Below are 22,881 nucleotides of genomic sequence, written 5' to 3'. Positions count from 1 at the left end.
GCTTAGCTGGCCTTTTTCTGTCTGACTTGTAGGTCTTTGAAGAAGAGCATCACATCTTGTACCTGGACCATGGTGGAGTTATTGTGGCCATCAAAGACACCTCTATCCCTCTGAAAATACTCAAGTAATCCTACAGTCAATTATAGTAGAGCTGTCCTGGTTTTGGCTGGGATAGAGTTAAATTTCGTCCTAGTGCTGTGTTTTGGATTTAGTATGAGAAGAATGTTGATAACACACCGATGTTTTTAGTTGTTGCTAAGTACCCGATAGTCAAGGACTTTCACCTTCCATGCTCTGCCAAGCGCACTCGAGGCTGGGAGGGAGCACAGCCATACCATATGATGTCATGCTCAGTATATAAATAAGAGGTGTGGTCCAGGAAGGTAGTGATCGCTACTTGGTTATAGGTCAGCAGGTAGCGAGCAATTGCATTGTGCATCACTCACTTTGTGTATTCTATTATTATTATTATTATTATTATTATTATTATTATTTCTTTTTCTGTTCTATTAAACTGTCTTCATCTCAGTCCATGAATTTTACTTTTTTTCCCCTCCTGATTCTCCCCCCTATCCCACTGCGGAGGGGGAGTGAGCAAGCAGCTGTGTGGTGTTTAGCTGCTGCTGAGTTAAACTACAACAAGAGCTATTGTGTATTCGAGACCTCAGGCAAGGTTCAGAGTTTAAGATGAGCAATTTGATGTGATCATGTACGAAATGCAGGTGGAGTCAGCTTAATGTAACATTCATTAAGTCAACAAAATGCAGGTGAATGCTTTCTTGAAGATTACTTCATAGGGCTGAAGGTACCAGGGCATAATGCATTAATCATAATAAAATTTTCTTGCATCAGTGTAGATATTTTTGCTTAAAAGGCTGTCCTGCAACTCTACAGTACAAGCCATGTTCAGCATGATCGTTACCTGCTACTGGTTTGCATCAGCAGTATGTGGCAATGATGCTCAACCTATGATGCATATAAGGCTTAGGTATCCAGTCAGGATAGTTCATTCACACTGTAATAAAGCTCTGTCTCTTCCAAGGGCCACAGTGAATGAAGATGTGGGAGAATAGCCCTGAGTTGCTCTGGCAAGAGCAATATAATGTAGACTTTGGGCGCCAATGGGGAAAGGACTTAGGTGTGCTTACATGCTGTGTAATACAGTATGCAAGAAGCCCAGTTCTTCTGAGATATTCATGCACAAATTAACTGTAGTATGGTAGATCCTGTCATACAGTGATAATGCAGCAAATGGCCTTCTCAGCTGGTTTGGCAGGAAAGATCTGCTGCAAAGCATTTTGTTGTAAAATATCAAGTTTTAAACTGCACGATAGTGAAGCAAATTACGGTAATCTTATGTAATGGCATACAAAACTATCATCTTCAGCATAAAAAACATAAGAGATCTTTATGTCTTGTGACTAGGTTCATTTTTGCATAATACTGTATATACTAATAGGAACTAGGCTATGTGCTTGGTTAGCTAGAATGAAAGCTATCATTAACCTACTGTCCAAAAGACCTGGAGGAAATGTACAGAAGAAAAGAGACTTTGATTAATAAATTTTGGGTGCACGGAGTATTTGAAATATGTTTTGCTAATTCATTGGCATCTTTTGAAAATTTTTAAGTGGATGGTAGCAGCTGTGAAGGGCCATCATCTTGGTGCCTGTGGTTACTGCACCTCCCACATGTTTTAGCAATTGGGCTGTTTCGCCTCTCATGTTTCACTGACCTCTGCTTAACAGGTCTCTAGCGCAGAGACTACTAGAAAGAATGAAGTGTAAATTAACTTGCTCTTGAACCTACAAGATAGCAAGATAATTTGTTGACAGACCTCAGTTTTTATCTGCCTGAGAATTTCCATTGTTTTGGCAAATTTATTATACACCTTCTAATAAAGATGTGAGCCCCTGGATATGTTGCTGAGAAAAAGATCACATTAATATGATATACTGTCCAGGCCTATTGTATTTTGGTGATCACAAATCCTGGGCTTTAGTAGTGAGGGGACTTTTTTTTGAATGAATGAATGCTGTTTTGTGTAATAACAGTTGTAAATGAAAGTAATTTCTACTTTTGTACAGGTTCAGCATAGATGAAGGCCAGACTTGGAGTACACATAATTTTACCAGCACTTCAGTCTTTGTAGATGGATTACTTAGTGAACCTGGAGATGAGACACTGGTCATGACGTAAGTTTCTGGTTTCATCTCTTTTTTCAGGGCTCTCTCTGCTTGTGCACTTGAGCATATTTTTAATTGTGGATGTTTGAGATAGTCCTTGAGTCAGTAGCTTTTGCTTCTTGCAGTCACACAGATTCTTACACTGATGTCCAAACAGCCCTAGTATGCAACCTGTCTTTGAAATTATCCGAGTGCAGTATTTCAGATTGTAAAGATGAAGTGTTATGTTCGTATGAAATTTCACAAAGTTACCACCAGGGAGAGTGGATTAATAGGACTGCAAATACAAATCTGAGAAACTTAGGTTAAAAAATAACTATTATTTCCTGCATTTTTCTGCTTTCTACAGATTCTTAGGCAGACTTCAAAAATGCTAAATATCTATCCCTTCTTCTTGTGAAAATTGTCTTCACAGTGTAAACAACTATGTTGTTGTCCTAGTAACTAGCATTGCAGTACTTTGTGTAACCGAACACTGTGCTAACAAATACACATTTTAATTCTGTGCAGTGACTGAGGCAGATGCTGTGAGTAGAGTTAAAAATAACCAAATTCTGCAGCTCAGGCTCCTGTTTATCTTTTTCAAAAGGGCCAGGGACATCTGGATCTGAGCTGCAGGTTTTGCTCTGTCTCTGGGATAAGTGTGTCTGAGACTAAAAAACACCTGTCCAAGGAGAGAGAAAGGCACATGCTGACTGCAGCAGGAAAGGGGAATGCATTCGGAGGTGTGCAGGTTGTTACGTGTGCTCCTATCAGAACAGCTTGTGTGATCCTTTATATTGGAGCTCAGTGTGTTCATGACATGCTTTTTCTCCTAGGAGTTACAAATAGAGCTGCCTTTGACATGTACCAATAGCATTTTCCCCAGGAAAAAAAAATAGCCCAGTGTGGAGTTGTGTAAAGGATCCTCAGCAAATCAGAAATCCTGCCCAATGTACTTAAAAGCATTGCGCCAAGCTCACAACACTGTGCTGCGCAGGGGTGAATTTGGTCTGCTAGTTCTTTCTTCCATTCTCCACTCTCCCATTTATCCCGTTATACATACATGACCTAAGAACAACAGTGTTTCTCCACCATCTTTCCCTTCTCTCAAGCATAGCATTTTTTTATGGTATAATATATGCCACATGGAGATACTTATGCCTCTGAATGAAGGATTTCCATTGATTTCAGTGCAAGTAGAGGGATCAAAAGCTTATCCTAAACTGTACTTACTGGCAGATAAAACGATGTGTGATGACTATATGCTCTGTGGGTTTTTTTAGTATTAAGTATCATTAAAACCAGTGATTTTGTGAAGATGTACTTCAATATCTGGCTGAATAGGCTAAAGAGCTCATGTAAAATGATACCTTTTTGAAATCATCCATCTGAAATATATAAAACTGTAGCTAGATTTGGTACATGAGCCCAGATTGACAAAAAAGCAGCATGTGACTGGTATGTTTCTAAGGGCAGAAGAAGAGTCTAACTCCAGCATCTCGATGCCAGGGTTGTAGGATCTTACTTTGCAGCTAGTTCTACTGAACATGGAGGACATCAACTACCTACTGACACAGACTGGCCCTGAAAAGACTTGCAGCCTTCCTACTAGACTCTAAAGATAATGTGAAGAATAAACTTACAATATGTATTTCCTTGTTGCCGTTATATCAGCTTCCTTGTCTCTCCTACTGCTTTTGATTGGGTTTTACCTTCAGGGTGACGTTGTCTGCCCAGTGGTGCCCTGTCTGACTTTACATCAAGACCTTTGTTGTTCTGTCTGGCTTAGGTAATTTTCTCACAAAACTTCATGCTTGTACTTCATGCTTGAGTTGCTGTGCATGACTTAATCTACAGTGATTTGCTGCTTTTGAGAAATGTCACCCCTGATGAGATACACACTCCCTGAAAAAAAAGAGATCAACTATGCCATCTTTTCTATTTTATTAGATAAAAATAATTTTCTTCTGGGTAGAACATGGTAAGATGAACTTGTGTATGGTAATGGGAGTAAATTAACAGTGTCTTTCACCCTAAAGAATCCCCAAATCCATTACTAAAGACTTAGTCTGACGTTTTTTACTTGTACAGGAATTTCATTTTTTCCCTTTGGTAGGGAGTTTGAGTAAGGACTTTGAGTAAAGAGTCCAATATCAAAACCTGCATAAATTAGTAGAGATAACATAATTCTGAAGTGCGAAGGTAGTAACTGAAAAAGTGTACAGCAAAATTGTGGAACAGAGACTGTTTTATTTAAAGTTTCTAGAATAAACTCACAAAAGAGTCAAAGAATATTTTACTTGTATGGAAAGCAGCTGTTACTGTAGGGTAAAATCCTGCTTCCACTGAAACCAGCTTAGGGATTTCCTTCAAGGTTTTAAATTTTTATTTAAAAAAAGAACTCACAAAAAGATTATCTGGGAAAGACATTAAGGGACCTGGTAACACTGTGTGTAAGAGACACTTCTCATTCTCCAGCATGGTGACTGGGACATTGACCTGACTCATAAGGGACTTCCATTTGAATTCCTGTTCTGTCCTAACTTATCCAAAATGAAGTGGTCTGGAAAGCTTTACTGAAGGAACAAGGCAATGTGAACCTGGTTGCCTCAAGTCTTCATTTCAGAAGGTTTTGTGTTTTCTTCAAAACAGAGAAAAAACAAATGTTGACCTGTTAAAAGTTTTCATAAAACTGAGTTGTCATCTGCCAGTCGACATTAATCTAAATCATTCATCCAAATCCCCTGCAGCATTCGAAATATGTACACTCAAATGCCAAGGAAAATTTTATTCCACTGTGCTCTGCAAGAGACCTAGTTAAGATTTTTAGGAGTTTTAAGTGGTAAAGTATTCAAAGACTTTAGGAAACTCATTCTATGTAAAAATCAATTTCTAAACAGACCTAGTTAAGAGTTTTAGGAAAGATAAGCAATAAAGTATTCATAAAGTTTAGGAAACTCGATCTGTGTAAAAATCGATTTCTAAACGAAGAGCTCAAATCCACCGTTTATTGCTAAATGAATAAGTAATGTTTGCTAAAAAATTTTCTCAACTAATTGATATATAGTCATCAAAATAGTGCATGGTATAGTAGGCTTTATTTTGTTCTAAATTCTTTAAGAATGAAAGTTACTGAAACTCAGAGTTATACTTAACAATACATTATATTTGGGAAAAATTACTTAATAACGCTGGATTGAGTAATGGCCTAATTCAGTGGAAAAAGGAAGAATTTTTGTGTGTCTGAAATATTGATGTTCCTCTTCAGAGGAAGTTGTTCATATAATGAAAGTTTCAAACCTGTTAAAATTACTTCTAAATCACAGTTCAGCTTCTTGGGAGTGTTTCCCAAACTGGGTTATTTAAATTGCAATGTAAACCCAGTAGGCACGATAACCATGGTACTGCAGACCATGGCCCCTTTTAAAAGGCCAGTAAGAGGTTACATAAAAGGATAGGACAAGGGGTAATGGCTTTAAACTGAAAGAGGGTAGATTTAGATTAGATATTAGGAGGGAATTCTTCACTATGAGGGCGGTGAGGCACTGGAACAGGTTCCGCAGAGAAGTTGTGGATACCCCCTCCCTGGAAGTGTTCAAAGCCAGGTTGGATGGGGCTTTCATCAACCTGGTCTAGTGGAAGGTGTCCCTGCCCATGGCAGGGGGGGTTGGAACTAGATGATCTTTAAGGTCCCTTCCAACCCAAACCATGCTATGATTCTTTATGTCAGGTAGAATCAAAATCTTCTTTATGGGTAATTGTATTTTTTTCCAGAGGGTTTTTTTTTTCCTCAGGCCTCGTAGGGTAACAACTTAAGATGCTGCTGGGAACTTTATGACGTCTCTGAACTGCAGAACTCCTGCATGTGAGTTTTGCTGTCTTGAAGGTCCGTTGTTGCGTTCCTGTTGGGTTCCTAGGTGATAACGGAAGCAATAGTCTAGTTTAGACTTAATCAAAACAAGGTGGATATGATATTAACAGGTGTTAGATATTAGGGAGAACCATCTGGATTTTTGCAACTGTTGATTCTGCTAGGAATGTCAACCTCACCTTTAACAACATCAGTAACAGTCAACATTACATGTAGTTTGTGGGGCTTATTGGTGTGCCACACATGGCAGCACACTACCTTTCCTGTTGTCTCTGAGTATCTTACTAGGTGGAGGTACTTCTCTGTGTTGTGAATTCTTCACTACTAACTTTCTCATACTACAGCCCTTAAAAAAGGTAGATAAATGGTAAATAAAGCCTCATTATGTAAGAGAATGGCTGTTTTCCCAAGGCAAATTCTAGGTTTTATTTGCAGCTAGTTAATCTCTAATTTGAGAAACATTGCTCAGTCATTAAATGGTTGTTCTACTTTCTGCATAATGAGGAACGTATCTGTCTGTCAATACATGGAGGAAACATATAGAAAGACAGGAAGAGAATTGTGATCTTGATAAAAGAGCACTGAAAAACAAACTGGTTACTCTATTTCAAGTCTAATCTAGATATCGTCTAATCCAGATGTACAGATGCCTGTTTAGTGGCAAGACTAATTCTTTTGCTGGCATCTCTGTGGACATTGATGTTAGCAGAGCAAGTCAATGCGTTGTAGTGTCACTGCCAACCTGTGGTCTTGGAGCCAAGACCATGGGACTGCCCCTGTCTCTCCCTCTGCTCAAAAGAAGTTCAGTGTTTAAAGCTTTGTTTTTTCTTTTCTTTCCATAAAGTTTTCATATTCAGAAGCGTGGGAACATGATGCTTTCAATGTCTTGCTAAAGCCCATATTTAGTACATTTTGAGAGCAGACCTGGAAATATATTAGAATCATAGAATCATAGAATCATTAAGGTTGGAAAAGACCTCTAAGATCGTCGAGTCCAACCGTCAACCCAACACCACCATGCCCACTAAACCATGTCCCTAAGCACCTCATCTACACGTCTTTTAAATACTTCCAGGGATGGGGACTCAACCACTTCCCTGGGCAGCCTGTTCCAAGGCCTGACCACTCTTGCAGTAAAGAAATTTGTCCTAATGTCCAATCTAAACCTCCCTTGGCGCAACTTGAGGCCATTTCCTCTCGTCCTAAAATTTATGTGAATAAGAGGAAACTGAAAGTTTAGGAATCTGTGTCCTGTAAGAATCTTTTATCACCTTGATCCTATTTAAAGGAGGAGAGAATGAGAGAAAAAGGGTGACATGTGACTTCTTTATTCAGATAGAGTCTGTCATTTTGCGCCCCTATCACTGAGTGGTGCTCTAACTTCTTGTTCAGGGAGACAGTTCCATTTTAGTGTCTAATTCTAATAAATGGTGATGATGAGGTAGACATTGGAAACTTTGGCCAACAATAAAATTGTTCAAATATTTTACTTAAATTTTGGTGGGGCCTTGAACTCCATTTTGCTGTATTTTGCTCTCAGAATGAAGGAGCTACAATTTAGGTGACCATAGGCTATTTACTCTGCCAGGTGAAGTCTGAATGAAGAATTTCCTACCTATGACGAAAGAGATCTGATTTTTAACTATGTGAGTAGGGAAAAAAAAAAATTATTAGCTAAAGAATTAATTATAAAATTTTGTAAGTATCCCAAATTAATTTGATCTTTAAGTAAGATGACAGCAGAGAGCTGAATGATGTAAAGCTGTGCTTTATAATGTTATATGTTTCTCCTTAAATTAATGCATTTTGTTCACTGTCCACCTTGTATTTACTTCTATATAAAGCATCAGGGTAGGCACTAAATCTGCAATTTTTTCCAAACAGCTTACATGTTAAAAGGTTGTTCTTGGACAGGAATTTTCCAAATAGATGGAAAAATATGTTGGAGGTAATTCACAAACATCATGGAGCCACTGAGCTTCTGGATAAAATGGGAACACGCTCATCCTGCTCCTCCCTAGCACTTCTCAGAACTGTTCTTTTTCCCCAAAAGAGCTGAAACCAAGATGTTTTGGCATAAAAGAATGATTGGCAATTATTATTTTTTGGGGGCAGGAAACAATGAAAAAACATATTTTGATTCAATTTCAACTAAATTGTTTCCTCTCCTCATTTTTCACTTCGGCAGCCAGACCAAAAAAAAAAAAAAAGAAAAACTACTCTTCTCTTTAGTGCATTAAGTATATGCATGTGTTTGTAGTTCAAGGCATTTCAGTCATAAGTGTCTTAGCATATTTGCACATGATCTGTTGTGTACACAAGCACTGTTAATGTGCAGTTGCTTTATGTAGGCAAGTGTCTACTTTTGCACATGGAAGCATTCATTATTTCTGTAGTTGCGATTTAGGAAGGCCACTGAAAATGTGACCTCTCTTACGTTCTTCTGGGGAATTAGAAAAATACGTGGAATTATAATCTTGATGTATAACAGACTGCAGCTTGAATCTTACATTACTTTCATCCATTTTACTAGTATGAACCCTTTGACTTACCTAGTTTTTGTTGATTTTATAATGGTGTAAAGGAAGCAAAGACAACTGTTAGAAGGAAAGTGTGTCTATAAAGATTCATCTGTCACTTTCTTTTTGAAAATGGTAGGCTTTAAATAACACTGTAGGACATAGTCATGGCTAACCCACTCTTCCAACCCATATCCCCTTGGAAAACCTTTCATTAAGAATGTTACTGCTTCTGTGAGTTAAGGAGAACACTACCTGTTGGCAGTGGTTACACTAGAGATAAAGTGCATCCTTCCATGCCACGACCTCATCGCTTTACTCCCTCAACTTGGTACTTTCTTTACAGATTTTGGCATGGGGATGTCATGTATCTTGCTGTATGTTCAAAGGCACTGTAATAATATGAACTACAACAGGCAAAACAAAAAGAAGATTGTCACCTTTGTTTTTTCAGTTATATTGTCATCATTTGTGGTAAAGGTCTAAGTGAAGCAAAGGACTCGGCTCTTTGAGGTCACCATAAATTGACAAGAAACTTCTAACACACTGTTCCTTTTAGGCAAAAGACAGCTGAGGAAGTTGCTGCTGTTTTGTAGTGGTCTCTGATATCTAGTGAACTGTAAGGTGGATTAAGTTTTCAATCTGAAATTGCAATTGTGTTATAAAAATAATGAGGGAGGTGTGACGGTTAAAAAAAATATTTTAACAGTAGAGTAAGTTCACTGACAATTGTGATTGCTATTAATATGATTTACTACAGGAGAGAAAGCCTTATATGCGGAACAAAGTCTAAATACCACTTTTTAGTATAGCTCTGTGACTGCTTCCATTTAAACAAATACTTTCCAAGAGAGAGATTGAAAGTTGTTAAAATAATTAACTAGTATCTCTGAGAGTCTGGTTTCCTTTCCCAGCTTGATCACATGCTCACTGTTGGATTTTGAGGCTTAGATCTGAAGAATTTCAGGTACCTGCCTTTTTGCACATGTGTTGTGGGTTGACCCGGGCTGGATGCCAGGTGCCCACCAAAGCCGCGCTGTCACTCCCCTCCTCAGCTGGGCAGGGGAGAGAAAATATAACGAAAGGCTCGTGGGTCGAGGTAAGGACAGGGAGAGATCACTCACCAGTTACTGTCACGGGCAAAACAGATTCAACTTGGGGAAATTAGTTTAATTTATTACCAAACAAATCAGAGTAGGATAATGAGAAAATAAAACCTGCATTTTAAAAACACCTTCCCCCCACCCCTCCCTTCTTCACGGGCTCAACTTCACTCCTGATTTTTTCTACCTTCTCCCCGCCAGTGCCACAGGGGGATGGGGAATGGGGGTTGTGATCAGTTCATCACACGTTGTCTCTGCTGCTCCTTCCTCCTCAGGGGGAGGACTCCTCACACTCTTCCCCTGCTCCAGCGTGGAGTCCCTCCCACGGGAGACTGTTCTCCATGAACTTCTCCAACGTGGGTCCTTCCCACAGGCTGCAGTTCTTCATGAATTGCTCCAGCGTGGGTCCCTTCCACGAGGTGCAGTCCTTCAGGAACAGATTGCTCCAGCATGAGTCCCTCACGGGGTCACAAATCCTGCCAGCAAACCTGCCCCAGCGTGGGCTCCTCTCTCCATGGGTCCACAGGTCCTGCCAGGAGCCTGCTCCAGCGCAGACTTCCCATGGGGTCACAGCCTCCTTCGGGCATCCACCTGCTCCGGCGTGGGGTCCTCCACAGGCTGCAGGTGGATATCTGCTCCTCCGTGGACCTCCATGGGCTGCAGAGGGACAACCTGCCTCTCCATGGTCTTCACCACGGGCTGCAGGGGAATCTCTGCTCCGGCGCCTGGAGCACCCCCTCCCCCTCCTTCCTCACTGACCTTGGTGACTGCAGGGCTGTTTCTCTCACATGTTCTCACTCGTCTCTCAGGCTGCAATTGCAGTTGCGCGGGTTTTTTTCCCCTTAACTATGTTATCGCAGAGGTGCTACCACCGTCACTGATGGGCTCGGCCTTGGCCAGCGGCGGGTCCGTCTTGGAGCTGGCTGGCATCGGCTCTATCGGACACACGGGAAGCTTCTAGCAGCTTCTCATAGAAGCCACCCCTGTAGCCCCCTGCCACCAAAACCTTGCCATGCAAACCCAATACAACATGCTTGGACATCTTTGCTTAGGTGCTGCCCAGAGGAAATTAGACATGTTACCCAAGATAGAGCCACTGAGATTGCCCATATCACCGGTATGTAGGGTCCTCAGTTGACCCTGATTCAACTCCTAGGTTTTATTTTCAGCAGTTTTATACATTTGAAGGCTCTCCCAAAAAACTAGAGGTCCTGTTCCACCCCCAGCTGGCATGTCAAGTTAGCAGAATGTGTCAACGGGGCAGTACAGGACTGTGCAGACAAATTCTGCTACCTCGGCAGCATGCTGTTTCGAACATCACGGTTGATGACAAAGTCATGTAGAGGAGAGCAAAAGCCAACGCAGCACTTGGGAGATTAAAGCAGCATGTCTAGAATGAAAGAGGCATCTGATTTCAAACAAAAGTAGCTGTGCATCACACAGTTGTCATCACTAGTCTTCAGTACAACTGCAAAACTTGGACAATTTAAGTTGCTACATTAAACATCTGAATAAATTCCACATGTGCTGTCTTTGTGACAGCAGTACAGCAGGATCACTCCCACCGCTCTGAGGTCTTTGAGTGTTCTCAGATATTCAGCAGTAAAGCAAAACTGTTGCAGGTTCAGCTATGTTGCTCTGAGGATCTGGTGGGTATATCAGACATCAGGCTGCTCAAAGCCATTTGCTTTGTCCGGAGGCAATACTGCTAACAGCTCAAAGGTAAACCACCATAATATTACAAAACGTTGCTCAAGGCGTGTCTTAATTTATATGGCATTAGATCCATGATATGGGACACTGCAGCTAAAATCCGTCTGCTCTGGCAAAGAATGTTTTGATGCTGTGAAAGCCTATGAACAAAATCCTGAAGAACATGCAGAAAAGCTAAAGAGGGAGGCAAGTGTAGTGGTTATAAAAAGAAGTCTGTCACATCTGAGATGAGCAGTGTCAAGATCAGGCTCGTTTCTCCTGAATGAAGCCACGGAAGCTGAATGTTTACCTGATAAGTCTTTGGGAGCCTCTAGCTTTAGCACCATCATAGCGTCAGTCAGGTGGTTTGCAAGCGACACAGACAGCAGGCGACACAGCTATTACTGTTCATCTGGCTAAGAACATCTATTGAATAAATGCTCTTTTCTATTGAATAGAAACGTGAATTTACTGGAAGAGATTATCATTGCATATAATTTCTGTTAAATTAGCTCCCCCTGATTATGAGCTTTATCAGGAACAGAAATAGCCAGCAATCCTCCAGCAAATAGTTTAAATCAGTTAGCTTAAAAACTGCATTAAACTGTCTTAGCTATCAAATGATGCAATCAAATTAAAAAATTATGTGCTCGTAAACGAACTAAGAATAAATGTACAAAGTTGTTATGGCAACTGAAACAATGAAGTTAAAATTATGGATCCCAAATTCTTGCAAATAAAAGTAAATTAATTTCCAAGGTAATTGGAATTTCTTTCAAATATTATTTATCACAGCATCATCTTTCATAGTTTCAACAGAATTGATTTGATGGCTTTCTAATGAAATATAATTAATCAAGAAGAAGGTTTTAGTAGCTTATGAATTACTATCATCTTGATATTTAACTTCTAGTCATCAGTTACACTTGCTGCACTGTTGCAGTTTTTTCCATTCATAAGATTTTATTGGACATATATATTTTACACCTGTGCAATTAGATTGTGATTGCTGTTATGTATTGCTTTATTATAGCTCATATTTTTGTCTAATCCATTGAATCCCACTTAAAGCATGCCTTTCTTCCTTACTTTGGAAAAATACTTCTTTTTAATTCTAGTGATATTTGGCAATGCATTTAAACAGGCTCCTCTGATGTGTCTACTAAACCCTGTCCTCAATAGGGCAACAAGTGTTATTGCAGCAACAGCGTTAATAATCATGAGGCCATGTTTTCAAACCGTTTGCTAAGCTGGGTGCATGTAACGTGCTGGATTCCTTAGGAAATTAGCCCCAGAAATTACAAAGCTTTATGGCTGCATTTTTCATGGGGTTTGTGGCTGTGCTGGGACACTTCCTCGAAGCTCAGGAATTTTATTTAAGCCAGAGAATGGTGGAATCAGTGGTGCGGTTACTGTGCTCTGTCAGAATATGGTTTTCAGTCTGTAGAATTAGAACAGCCATAATGTTTTTTTTTTTTGCAAGAGGCTGCACTAACAGGCGAAAAAGTTATTTCTGTCTTTTGCTAAAAATCCACAGAGGAGAGGCTTATAGTTCGCCCGTTGAAGTAGTGCCTTTGCTGTATACACATGTAGTTTGTGCATAGCTTCCATATTATTCTAGTAGAATTTGCATAATTTCTAGAGTAATTTATTTAATTTTTATATAATTATAGGATGCGGGACTGGGCAATATCTCGAAAGTTTATTTAATCTCTAGCTCTAATCCTGATGTTTCACTAATTTCTTCCTCCAGTGAGGGAGAATAAACAGCCTCAATAGCTTGTATCATTACCATTACAGAATCACAGAGTCACAAAATGGTTGAGGTTGGAAGGGACCTCTGGAGGTCATCTGGTCCAACCACCCTGCTCAAGCAGGGCCACCTAGAGCCAGTCACCCAGGACTGTGTCCAGATGGCTTTTGAATTCTCCAAGGATGGAGACTCCACAATCTCTTTGGGCAACCTGTGCCAGTGCTCAGTCACCCTCACAGTTAAAAAAGTGTTTCCTGATGTTCCGAGGGAACCTCCTGTGTTTCAGTTTGTGCCCATTGCCTCTGGTCCTGTCACTGGGCACCACTGAAAAGAGCCTGGATCTGTCCTCTATGCATTCTCCCTTCAGGTATTTATATACATTGATAAGATCTCCCTGAGCCTTCTCTTCTCCAGGCTGAACAGTCCCAGCTGTCTCACCCTTTCTTCACAGGAGAGACGCTCCAGTCCCTTCAGCGTCTTTGTGGCGCGTTGTTGGACTGTCTGCAGTCTGTCCGTATCTCTCTCTTACTAAGGAGCCCAGAACTGGACACAGCACTCCAGGTGCAGCCTTGCCAGTGCTGAGGAGAAAGAATTGGAGAATTGTGTAGCTGTATCTTTTCAGTTTATTGATCCTTGTCTTTCCTCCTTTTTGCTCCTTCTCCAGATCTCTTTGAAGACAACTCTTCAATCTATAGCAAGATTCTTTGAAGACATTTTGTTGTACTTTTCAGTTTTATCTTTTCTGGAGAAAAACCCAATTCTTTCAGTCTTTCTTCATTGGTTGCATTTTCTAAGCAGCTTATGAGTCATCCTTGCCCCTCTTCAAATTCATTTTTAGAGGGTGTATAAATATCCATATAACATCCAAAATTAGACATCATATTCTTTCAGAGGCTCCACCGGTACCAAGTTTATCAAAATAATTGCCTCCATGTCTTCTGTTTTCCAGTTCTGAATACTTCCTAGAATTAGTCTTTCTTCTTTTGCAGCAACATTGCATTCTTGTTTTAATTCCCCAGAATTCCCCAAGCCTTTTCTTCAGTGTTTGAAAGTTATTCTCCATTTTGGTTTTGCACCTTTGTTGTTGTGTTTTTCCTAGGAGTACTTTTTGCAATTGGTTTTGGAGTATTTAATCATGTTGATTTCTGACCTTTGCTTCCACCAGTCAGTGTCTGCTCCCTTCCTTCTGTGTTATCTGCAAAATTTTGTGTGTATTTGTTATTTGACCACATGGGTGTTAATAAAAATATTGACTGTGGACCCATCATACCTTTGTGATACATATCTCAAAATATTTCCCTGTTTGATAACTTTTTGAAAATGGACTTTTCTAATTGGATATGTACTCCCATTCCTCATTACAATGATTTTACCTGCACTGACGTTCTCCTTTTTAAGTTGAGTCAGTGTTAGCTAGAACTGCGTGATGGCTATAACAAAGGTCAAAGTATGCTACATGTTCTCCTTTCCTTTTTCCACTCAGCCAGTTACCCTGTAAAAGAAGGAAATTACATTAGTTTGACGTGATTTGGTTTTGACAAATCTGTGGTGGCTGTTTCTTATTTTAATTATTAATAGTTCAGAGATTTTGTTTTATATTTTCAGGAGAATTTCATTATTCTCTTCTGCATTGAACTCAAACAACCATCTTCTTCCTTTTTTCCTGACTAATCCGCCTGAGATAGGTAACATGAATAAAGAAAATTTCATCTGTTCCACAGAAAATACTTTTCTTGAGGCAGGAGTGAAGCTTTGACAGGACTTGGCTCCTTGCACTTCAACGTATTTGTTGATAAATGAGTTAATAATAGAAATGTAACCAATTTGTAAAGTTTTGTGGTATCTAAAGAAGCATTCGTTGAGGTAGGTAGCTGCATACCCATGGTGAAGTCTGCCTTATATTAGTACCTTGTATGGAAAAAAGAAAGATTTAAAAAAACCAGAGGTACAGGTATTTAGCAGGCAAAAGACACTTCATGCCTGTCAGCAAAGCCAGTCATATTGAAGCAGGCATTGTGGAAAAAGCATGAGACCACCTAAGTAGTCACTTTATTGAGTATGTAACTACAAGTGAATAAGATTTTATGGTGACAGCAGCTCTCAGGATCCAGCTGAACCAGAGAAAGGAACCAAACCTGTAGGTCTTGATGAGAGAAGTGGGACCACACACCTATGTGCATATGCAGCCAGTGGACTGAGCCATATTTTTTAGTTTCTGTGTATTGTTTCTACTTCTGAGCCATGGGTAGATTGAAAAGGAAAGTAAGTCAGATGATCCAAGTCCTTTAATCTCAGAGCCTTACTAAGAAAAGAATAAGACATACAAACTAAATGCACGTGTTTCTGTTTAATTAAGTGCACTTCTGATGGTGAAGTTTCCTGTGAGCATGGATTGTTTCATTGTTATAATGTGGGCAGTATGGGCGGTAATCTATAGATACTTACATCCCTGTGCTATGGCTGAGAAGCAAAGACACCAGAAAGGAAAGGGGGAAATTAGTGTACATCTTTAGTCTCTGCAACTATTTTTCAGCCTCTTTGGTAGACTTCAGAGCTCTACATCCATCTACCAGGGAGTGGGCTTAGTGTGATGATGTTGCCTCTGTGCTGCAGAGAATCCACCATTTCCTCACTTCTGGTCTACCCTAGTTCCACTTTGAACCTGGTATTCAGGACAAGAGAAATGACTGTGCGCAGCAGAATGCTTTTAGCAAAATTGTACTATTCCTGCTGTGTCTGGATTTGAACAAAACTGAGGGCAAAACAAAAGGAATGAATTAGTTTGGAGAATGCTACTAAGGCTTGGAATATGAACTCTCTGCAGTATGAACTGCACAGAAATTGTTGGCTTCGGAATCAACCTTAAATTCTTTGGCAAATAAGCCACATAAGCCTGATACAAACCACAAATACATTTGACTTTTGCCCAAATAGAGTCTTTATCCTTTCTAATTTGTTGCTGGATGTCATACCTACCCGTTTTGTTTTGGAAATAAATATTCTGACTTTGAAAATGTTGGCTGCTTTGAAAGTACAGCTTGGTTTTTAAAGCAATGAGATTTCAATTTTTTTTTTTTCAAAAAGAAATTTACAGTTTGTGGCTGGTTTTTGTTATACATTGGACTATCTGAAATGAAGAGGAGTCCGAGAGTTCCTCGGCACAATGTGCAGATTCAGTGCATTCGTTAGAAATGAATACAATTCCATGATACTGTTGTGACTTCAAACAATAGCAAATTGCCATCTGAAATCTGTAGAAGTTAAAAAAAACCCCAACAAAAACAGCTGAAGAAGTTGCACCATAATCATAAGCATTGAGTGACAGAGCTGGAAATTGAACCCAGGGATCCTGGGTTCTGCTCCCTGATCTAAGCTCCCTGTCAAAATCTGAGAGCTCTGTGCGTTTCATATAACAAGATAATAGACAAAAATGTTGGGTTCCAAATTAGAAAAGATAGTATATTTCCAATTAAATTTCTGGATAGTTTGCTGGGGGGAAAAAAAAAATCTCTGATCTATGAGCTATGTTTTTTCATTGTAAAGTTTCATGGACAATTGGCAAACGTTTTCTAACTAGACACATTGTATATGAAGAGGAATAAAAGTGGAAGAAAAATTAACCAGGGACCTTTAGTAGGGAACCATGACCAAAGGAAAAGATAGAACTGAAAATTAGAATCTCAGATGTATGTTATTTCTTTCCAGTAAGATTTTACTTTTGATCTTTTTGTTCAGAGTCTTTGGACATATTAGCTACCGTTCGGACTGGGAACTGGTGAAGGTGGACTTCAGACCATCCTTTCCCAGGGAGTGCACTGATGATGACTATGAGTCTTGGGAGCTCACAAATCTACAGGTATTCATGGTCTTATGTTAACTGCCATGACTTTTCCCTAGAGTTCCATGTAGAGCTGTGTGCTAGGAAAATGTTTTCAAATAGAATTTGGATGCTACATCCCCAGCTTTGATCTCCTTATGTTGGTATTTGCTGATTTTACAATAGTTTAAAATGGGGGAGGGTTTTGTGTTCCCTTTGGTTGTGTGATCTGTGTCCTGGAAAAGGCAGAAGTATATCTGGTGGTCTGCTATAATAATAGGTGGTCCTGCTGGATTATGAAGCATATACCATAAACTGAAGTGTGTAATATTGATTGAAGCAATTTCAACATGCAGTCATATGTTCTGCCAACTTCCTGACCACATACTGTACTCATATATAAATTGCCATAAGTAAAGCCCATTCCAGAAGTAATTTAGGATCTCAGTGGACCGATCATGTAATGGAGTCCAGTTGTTTTGGGCAATACCATTTCTGTAGTAATGCATTAAGGCTGTGCTAATCCTGGTGCTCTGGCCAAATCCAATTTTGGGAAGCTACATTCTCTATACAATGTATTGATTAAAGAGACCAATGTGAAGGTTTTTTACATTAAATGGAATATGTCATATTTATTCATCATTATTCTGATTATTATGTTTGTGCTTCTTCCAGTACATTTGTTCTCTCGCTCTCTGCAGGGTTGGGGTTTTTTGCATACTATTCCAGCTCTCCGGCTCTCATTTTCTAGTTCTCATGCCTAATTTTACACTTCTTGTTTGGGAATGCTGTGTATTTACTAAAAATGTTATGCAGATCTGAGCCTAAAGAGTAACAGTATCTTGGGATATTGGCATTGAAATGTCTTTCAGAAATTAGAAGCTACTAAAATGACTTTGACAGAGTACTTGCAGCTGCCCAATTAGCAATGGAGTGCGTTCAGATAGTCTTCATTCTACATGTGTCCACATGCCTGGTGCTTCCTGTTGACTGCTGACACGAGACATGGTGATTTAGATAGAACGTCAGCCATCTGCCTCCACACTGAATTTTTAAATGGCCAGTTGTAGGGTTGTGCCTAGATTGTGCACACATGAAACGTGGGTTAAATTGCACTTGAATTTCCATGTACATCTTTGGATTTGTGCCCTGAAATATAGCATATGTTATAATTCTGCAATGGCCTGTTAGTGGACAGCAGTGGATATGAGAGCTTTGTATACCTATACATTTGAATATAAGACAGTTGACACGATACAAGTTTACAGTCTTGGCAGCAAGACCAGCCTTTCTCATGACAACATCAGGTCACGTCTGTGTGGTGTAGGTTGTGATGTGCAATAAGTGCGGTGCTTTGATGTTCAGGGTGATCGTTGCATCATGGGCCAGCAGAGGAGCTTTCGGAAGAGGAAGATTTCATCATGGTGCATTAAAGGGAGAAGTTTCACATCAGCTCTCACATCCGAAGTTTGTGAATGCGTGAGCTCTGATTTCTTATGGTGAGTCTGTGGACCTTTTGATTTATTGCTAGTAAATAGTTACTTAGAGTTTGAGATGGGTTTGTTTTGCTCCTTTTGCCCCTCTCCCCACATAGCTGTGTATAAACAAATAGGCAACCTGTTACTTGAATAACAGGTTGCTTTTGCATTTGCCATGTTTTAAGTAATTGTTTCACCTGACTGAACAAATCCTGATGTTTTTCTTTATTGATCAAGACTTGAAAAATGACCATTGGATTGATTTATAAGGCAGGCAAACCCTTTCTAGTTGCAAATGAAACAAAAAGCAGAAGAAATGTGTTGGTCTGAGTGGCAAAGGAAACCTTTTAGAAATCTAAGCTACCAAGAGAGTTAATTTTGCAGAACTGACACAGTGATTACAACCAGTTTTTTCCCCCAGGTGTACACAACTCCTGTTGAAATTAGACTTAGAACAGAACTGGCTTCATCAACTTGTATGTTCAGCTGGTAGAATAATACTAAAAAAATCTTTTTACTCTTAAAAAAGTAGTTTCATCCACCCCAAATTAGACTGCTGAAGGAAGTGGGGACAGTAACACACTTGGTATTGATGTTTTTCAGTGATTATGGGTTTGAGCGCTCTGCACCTCTGAAGTCGGAGTCTAGCAAATGCTTTGCTGACTTTTGGTTTAACCCAGAAGCACCTCCTGAAGACTGCGTGCTGGGGCAGGCATACACCAGCAGCACTGGGTAAGCTGATTTTGCGTTCGACTGGCTCGCAGAGGCTTCCAGAGTGGGGGAGAATGTTCCAACTAAGACCCACAAAAGTGGTTTTAAGGAAATGTAAATAAGGCAAACTGTAAAAAAATGGGAAATGCAAAAGTTCTGACTCTGACTTAGAGCATGTGCAAAAGCTTCCTACAGAAGAATGAAAGAGAAATGTTACTTTACATGTTTACGGCAGTTCAAAAACCCACCCATCTGAGAAGAGGGGGAGCTGTCTTGTTCCCAGTATTTTTATTTTTTGTTTTGTAACTGCATTTTGTAACCATTGCTACACTTCTGATAGGAATGTCCATTCAAAGGCTTTTTTTTTTTAGCCCTTTGCTTGAGTTCAGACCAATTTTCAATCTGAATCCAATGAATTACTCTAAGGAGCCAGTAACATCTCACTGAACTTCCCAGTCTCACACTTCCATAGGGGTAAGGAGTTCTGTGGAGGACAGATTTTTTTCCTGACCGTATAGGACACTCAGAATCAAAGGAAAGCTTTAGTAACTGTAAACAATACCACATAGAATATACACTACAATGTAGTCTGACGTCTGTGCTGAGAATAACTTGCAGCTGGCATCTATTCTGGCTTATCATAACATCATCTCTGTCGGTTGTGGAGATGAGAACCAAATGATGAAATGTCAAATCTGGCAGTAGAATCACGGTCTCTGTGTATATTTGCCTTACCAAGGAAAATGATGCCTTTTGGGTTGTGGCTGACAGCTGTGATATACAGAATAGGAATTCAAAAGAGTGAAATCTGACTCCAATTTTAAAGGATGTTTAAAAATAACATACCTGAGTGAAACTGATCTGTAAATAGTTACTGTAGGCATCCAAGTATTTCATTATTAGTTCTTCAAAAGTGTTAGGCTTTTCACCCTTTTATACTGTTATGTTAAAGAAATGCTTTAAGTGTTTTAAGAAATGCATAGATTTGAGAGCAGCAGATAAGCAATTGATTCTGGCTTAATGCAAAAGCTGCTTGACCTAATTTCTTCCTGATCTTTGGGGTTTGAACCAAGACCTCTAAAGCATTGAAGACTGTTGAACGCTAGGAAAGGGTATGGCAGAGAGGACAGCAGACTATCTAGCCTCCTGGAGGGCTGGTCAGGTGTGTTTCTAAATTTGAAAAGGCAGACTCTTCCAATGTATACAAGTGAAATCCTCATTGTGCTCCACACCCTCTTTCTTCAACAGGTTTTACTCAGTAAAGGCAATGTCCATCATCAAAGTATTTGCATCATGAGTTGATTTTGATCATCTGCAATCTTGTCTGTTCGTGAACCCAAGAATATTCATTAGCTACAATCACACTTGCGTTCAGTGCCTCTGATGGCATTCTCCTGCTCACCTCCGATTCATTGTGCTCGCTGCTTACTGTTTTTGCAGGTATAGGAAAGTTGTTTCTAATGTGTGTGAAGGTGGTGTAGACCTGCAGCAGAACTTAGCACAGCATATGTGTCCATTGATTGCTCCAAAGGGACTTCAGATCAGCATCAGAGAAGAAAGCCTGGCTGTTAAGCCTGGAGAAGACATCACCTTCGTCGTCAGACAAGAGCAGGTAGTAAAGAACATGGACTTTATGAAAGTTTCCTCACTATTTTTATGGTTCCTTTCTCTCCTGCTTGCTTTGCTGCTGAATAAGATTAAGTTGTGCTTGAGACAAAGACGAATATTGAAACTAAAGACTAAATATTGAAACTTCTGTTTCCAAGTGTATCAGACAATCCAGTAAGCTCAGTGAACCAGCAAGTTCTGTCCACAAAACAGGATTTGTCTCCTCAGCAGCATGGTCAGTCACGATTCCTTAAAGGGATTGACTTCTTTGAAAATCAAAGGAACTAAATTGCCAAAGTCTCCTTGGACTGAAAATTTCAACTGCTGTATCAGAGAAGAACAGAAATGCAGAGAACATTCAATAGTCTGGTTTAAGTGGTTTTGAGAATCTGCCTTTCAGAAAGGAATCAGGCAAAGCTTTACGGAAATCAGCAAATAGCACAGCATAAGAACATTTATTATATATTAGTTGTGTTGCCAAAGATACAGGGTTTTTTTCTGTTTATTGAGAGAAACAATGCCCTAAGGCCCTGGCCAATGGCAGCGAGTAACTTTTGGATGAATTGTTTGCCGTGGGTACCTGTCTTAATGCTTGCTTTTTAGTATTAGGCTCTAACTGTTGTGCTCAGGTTACCGGCGTATTGTACTTCCTGGCTAACCCCGCTGATTTGCAAGAACTTGAAGAAAGTTCACACATTTTGGCAAACCTGTGCGATATAAATTGGGCACTTGGGATTTATTTTTATAATGGAATCAAGAAGGTTATGTGCAGAACACCGGGCTGCTTAACGCTTCGCAGGCTCTGCGTCCCAATGCTTGCAGTGCCCCAAGAACTGTGTGGCAAGTTATGCTGCCTTCTCTTTTTATCAGTTGTTTGGAAGTGTTTATTGTAAGAATAGAGCATTTGGTAGCAATTTTGACTGTAATGATTTTGATTGGCAGTTTGATTTTTCTTTCCTACTATGTAGATTCTGAAGCTTTCATTAATCTCTGTGGCAATACGTAAAACATTTAAAACTATTCAAAAACCTTTAGAAGTCAGGGATCTTGAAGGAAATCCCGTGCTGTGTTTTCTGATGAAGTCTTTGCTTGGTACATCGAAGGCAGGTTTAGAAGAAATGTAACAGCTTGCTGCCCCCTATGGCTAAGAATAATATTTATACTTAAATGTCCTGAGTGTTGCATAGGATGTAATCTATACAACAAAGTCTAATGAGAATTCATAACAATTACTGAGTTTAAGAAACAGCTCTACTAGGATGAACAAAAACATACCACTTTCTCTGCTGAACAAAATTAATTTACTAGTTTATGTGAATGCATGTTACTAGGTGCAGGAATGCCAGACATCGGGGAGTAAAGAAAGCAGGCTTTGGGTATGTTTGGGCAGTTTGCAAGTGACCTTAGAAATAATAATAATTTATATTTATAATTACTTTTTTCCCAAATTCTGTTGGCTCAATGCATGAATAAATAATGTCATGACAATCATCTGTTTTGTATGGAAGTGGAAGCCCCAATTCCTTTTAAATTTAACTGCCTTTTCCCTATGTGACTCTTTTGTTATCTGTCCACTGCTCTCTGTCTTTCCTGGTCAGGGAAACAGAAATGCCTTGGTGTTTTGAAGACAGCACTCTCAACTTTACATTGGGGAAGCTATTAGACTAAAACATTAAGAGAAGCTTGCACCTACTGGCTTTCAACATTGGTTTCTGTCTCACCTGGAAAAAATATGCATGTATACTTGTTAGCATAAGAAAGAGCAAACAAGAATGTTTGCAAGCTAATGTCGTCTAAAGATATTCCACTTACTGGCATGTTGCTGGCAAGAAGACATCTCTTCTGCTTTAAAGTTTAATAACATATTATCTCCTCTGCCCATCTGTTGTCAAAAGAAAGACGTTATTTGGAAAAAAATGTTCACAGTGAAGAGGCTTTCAAGGTCCTTTATGTGTGTTGAAATACGATGTTTAGGTATTTTGATAACCCTCCAGGTTCCTTATTATGGGTATTCTTTTACATAATAATCAATGTTCTTTCATCTGATAAAACATGGAGTAAAATCAGCCAAACTGCAAAATAATAAAAGGAGGAAATAATAGTATGTTTTCCTTCCCTTTGTAATGTCAGGGTACATAAGTTCTAGGCTTTGTTGCCTCCT

At 39.5% G+C, this 22,881-nt stretch overlaps 1 protein-coding gene across 1 annotated transcript in view; it reads left to right on the top strand.

Moving 5' to 3' along the window:
* SORCS2 (sortilin related VPS10 domain containing receptor 2) overlaps positions 1–22,881 on the top strand; it is a 591,861-nt gene that overhangs the window by 537,327 nt on the left and 31,653 nt on the right. Inside the window, exons 13-18 of the mRNA XM_075148660.1 lie at positions 33–124; positions 2,088–2,195; positions 16,842–16,962; positions 18,289–18,422; positions 19,005–19,133; positions 20,553–20,724. Of these exons, the coding sequence (XP_075004761.1) occupies positions 33–124; positions 2,088–2,195; positions 16,842–16,962; positions 18,289–18,422; positions 19,005–19,133; positions 20,553–20,724 (756 nt within the window). The remainder of the gene's footprint in view (positions 1–32; positions 125–2,087; positions 2,196–16,841; positions 16,963–18,288; positions 18,423–19,004; positions 19,134–20,552; positions 20,725–22,881) is intronic.

This window comes from Calonectris borealis, chromosome 4 (assembly GCF_964195595.1).
Source record: "Calonectris borealis chromosome 4, bCalBor7.hap1.2, whole genome shotgun sequence".
NCBI classification, from domain to species: Eukaryota; Metazoa; Chordata; class Aves; order Procellariiformes; family Procellariidae; genus Calonectris; species Calonectris borealis.
The sequence above is the reverse complement of the archived record's forward strand: the minus strand, read 5'-3'. Positions and strand labels throughout refer to the sequence as shown.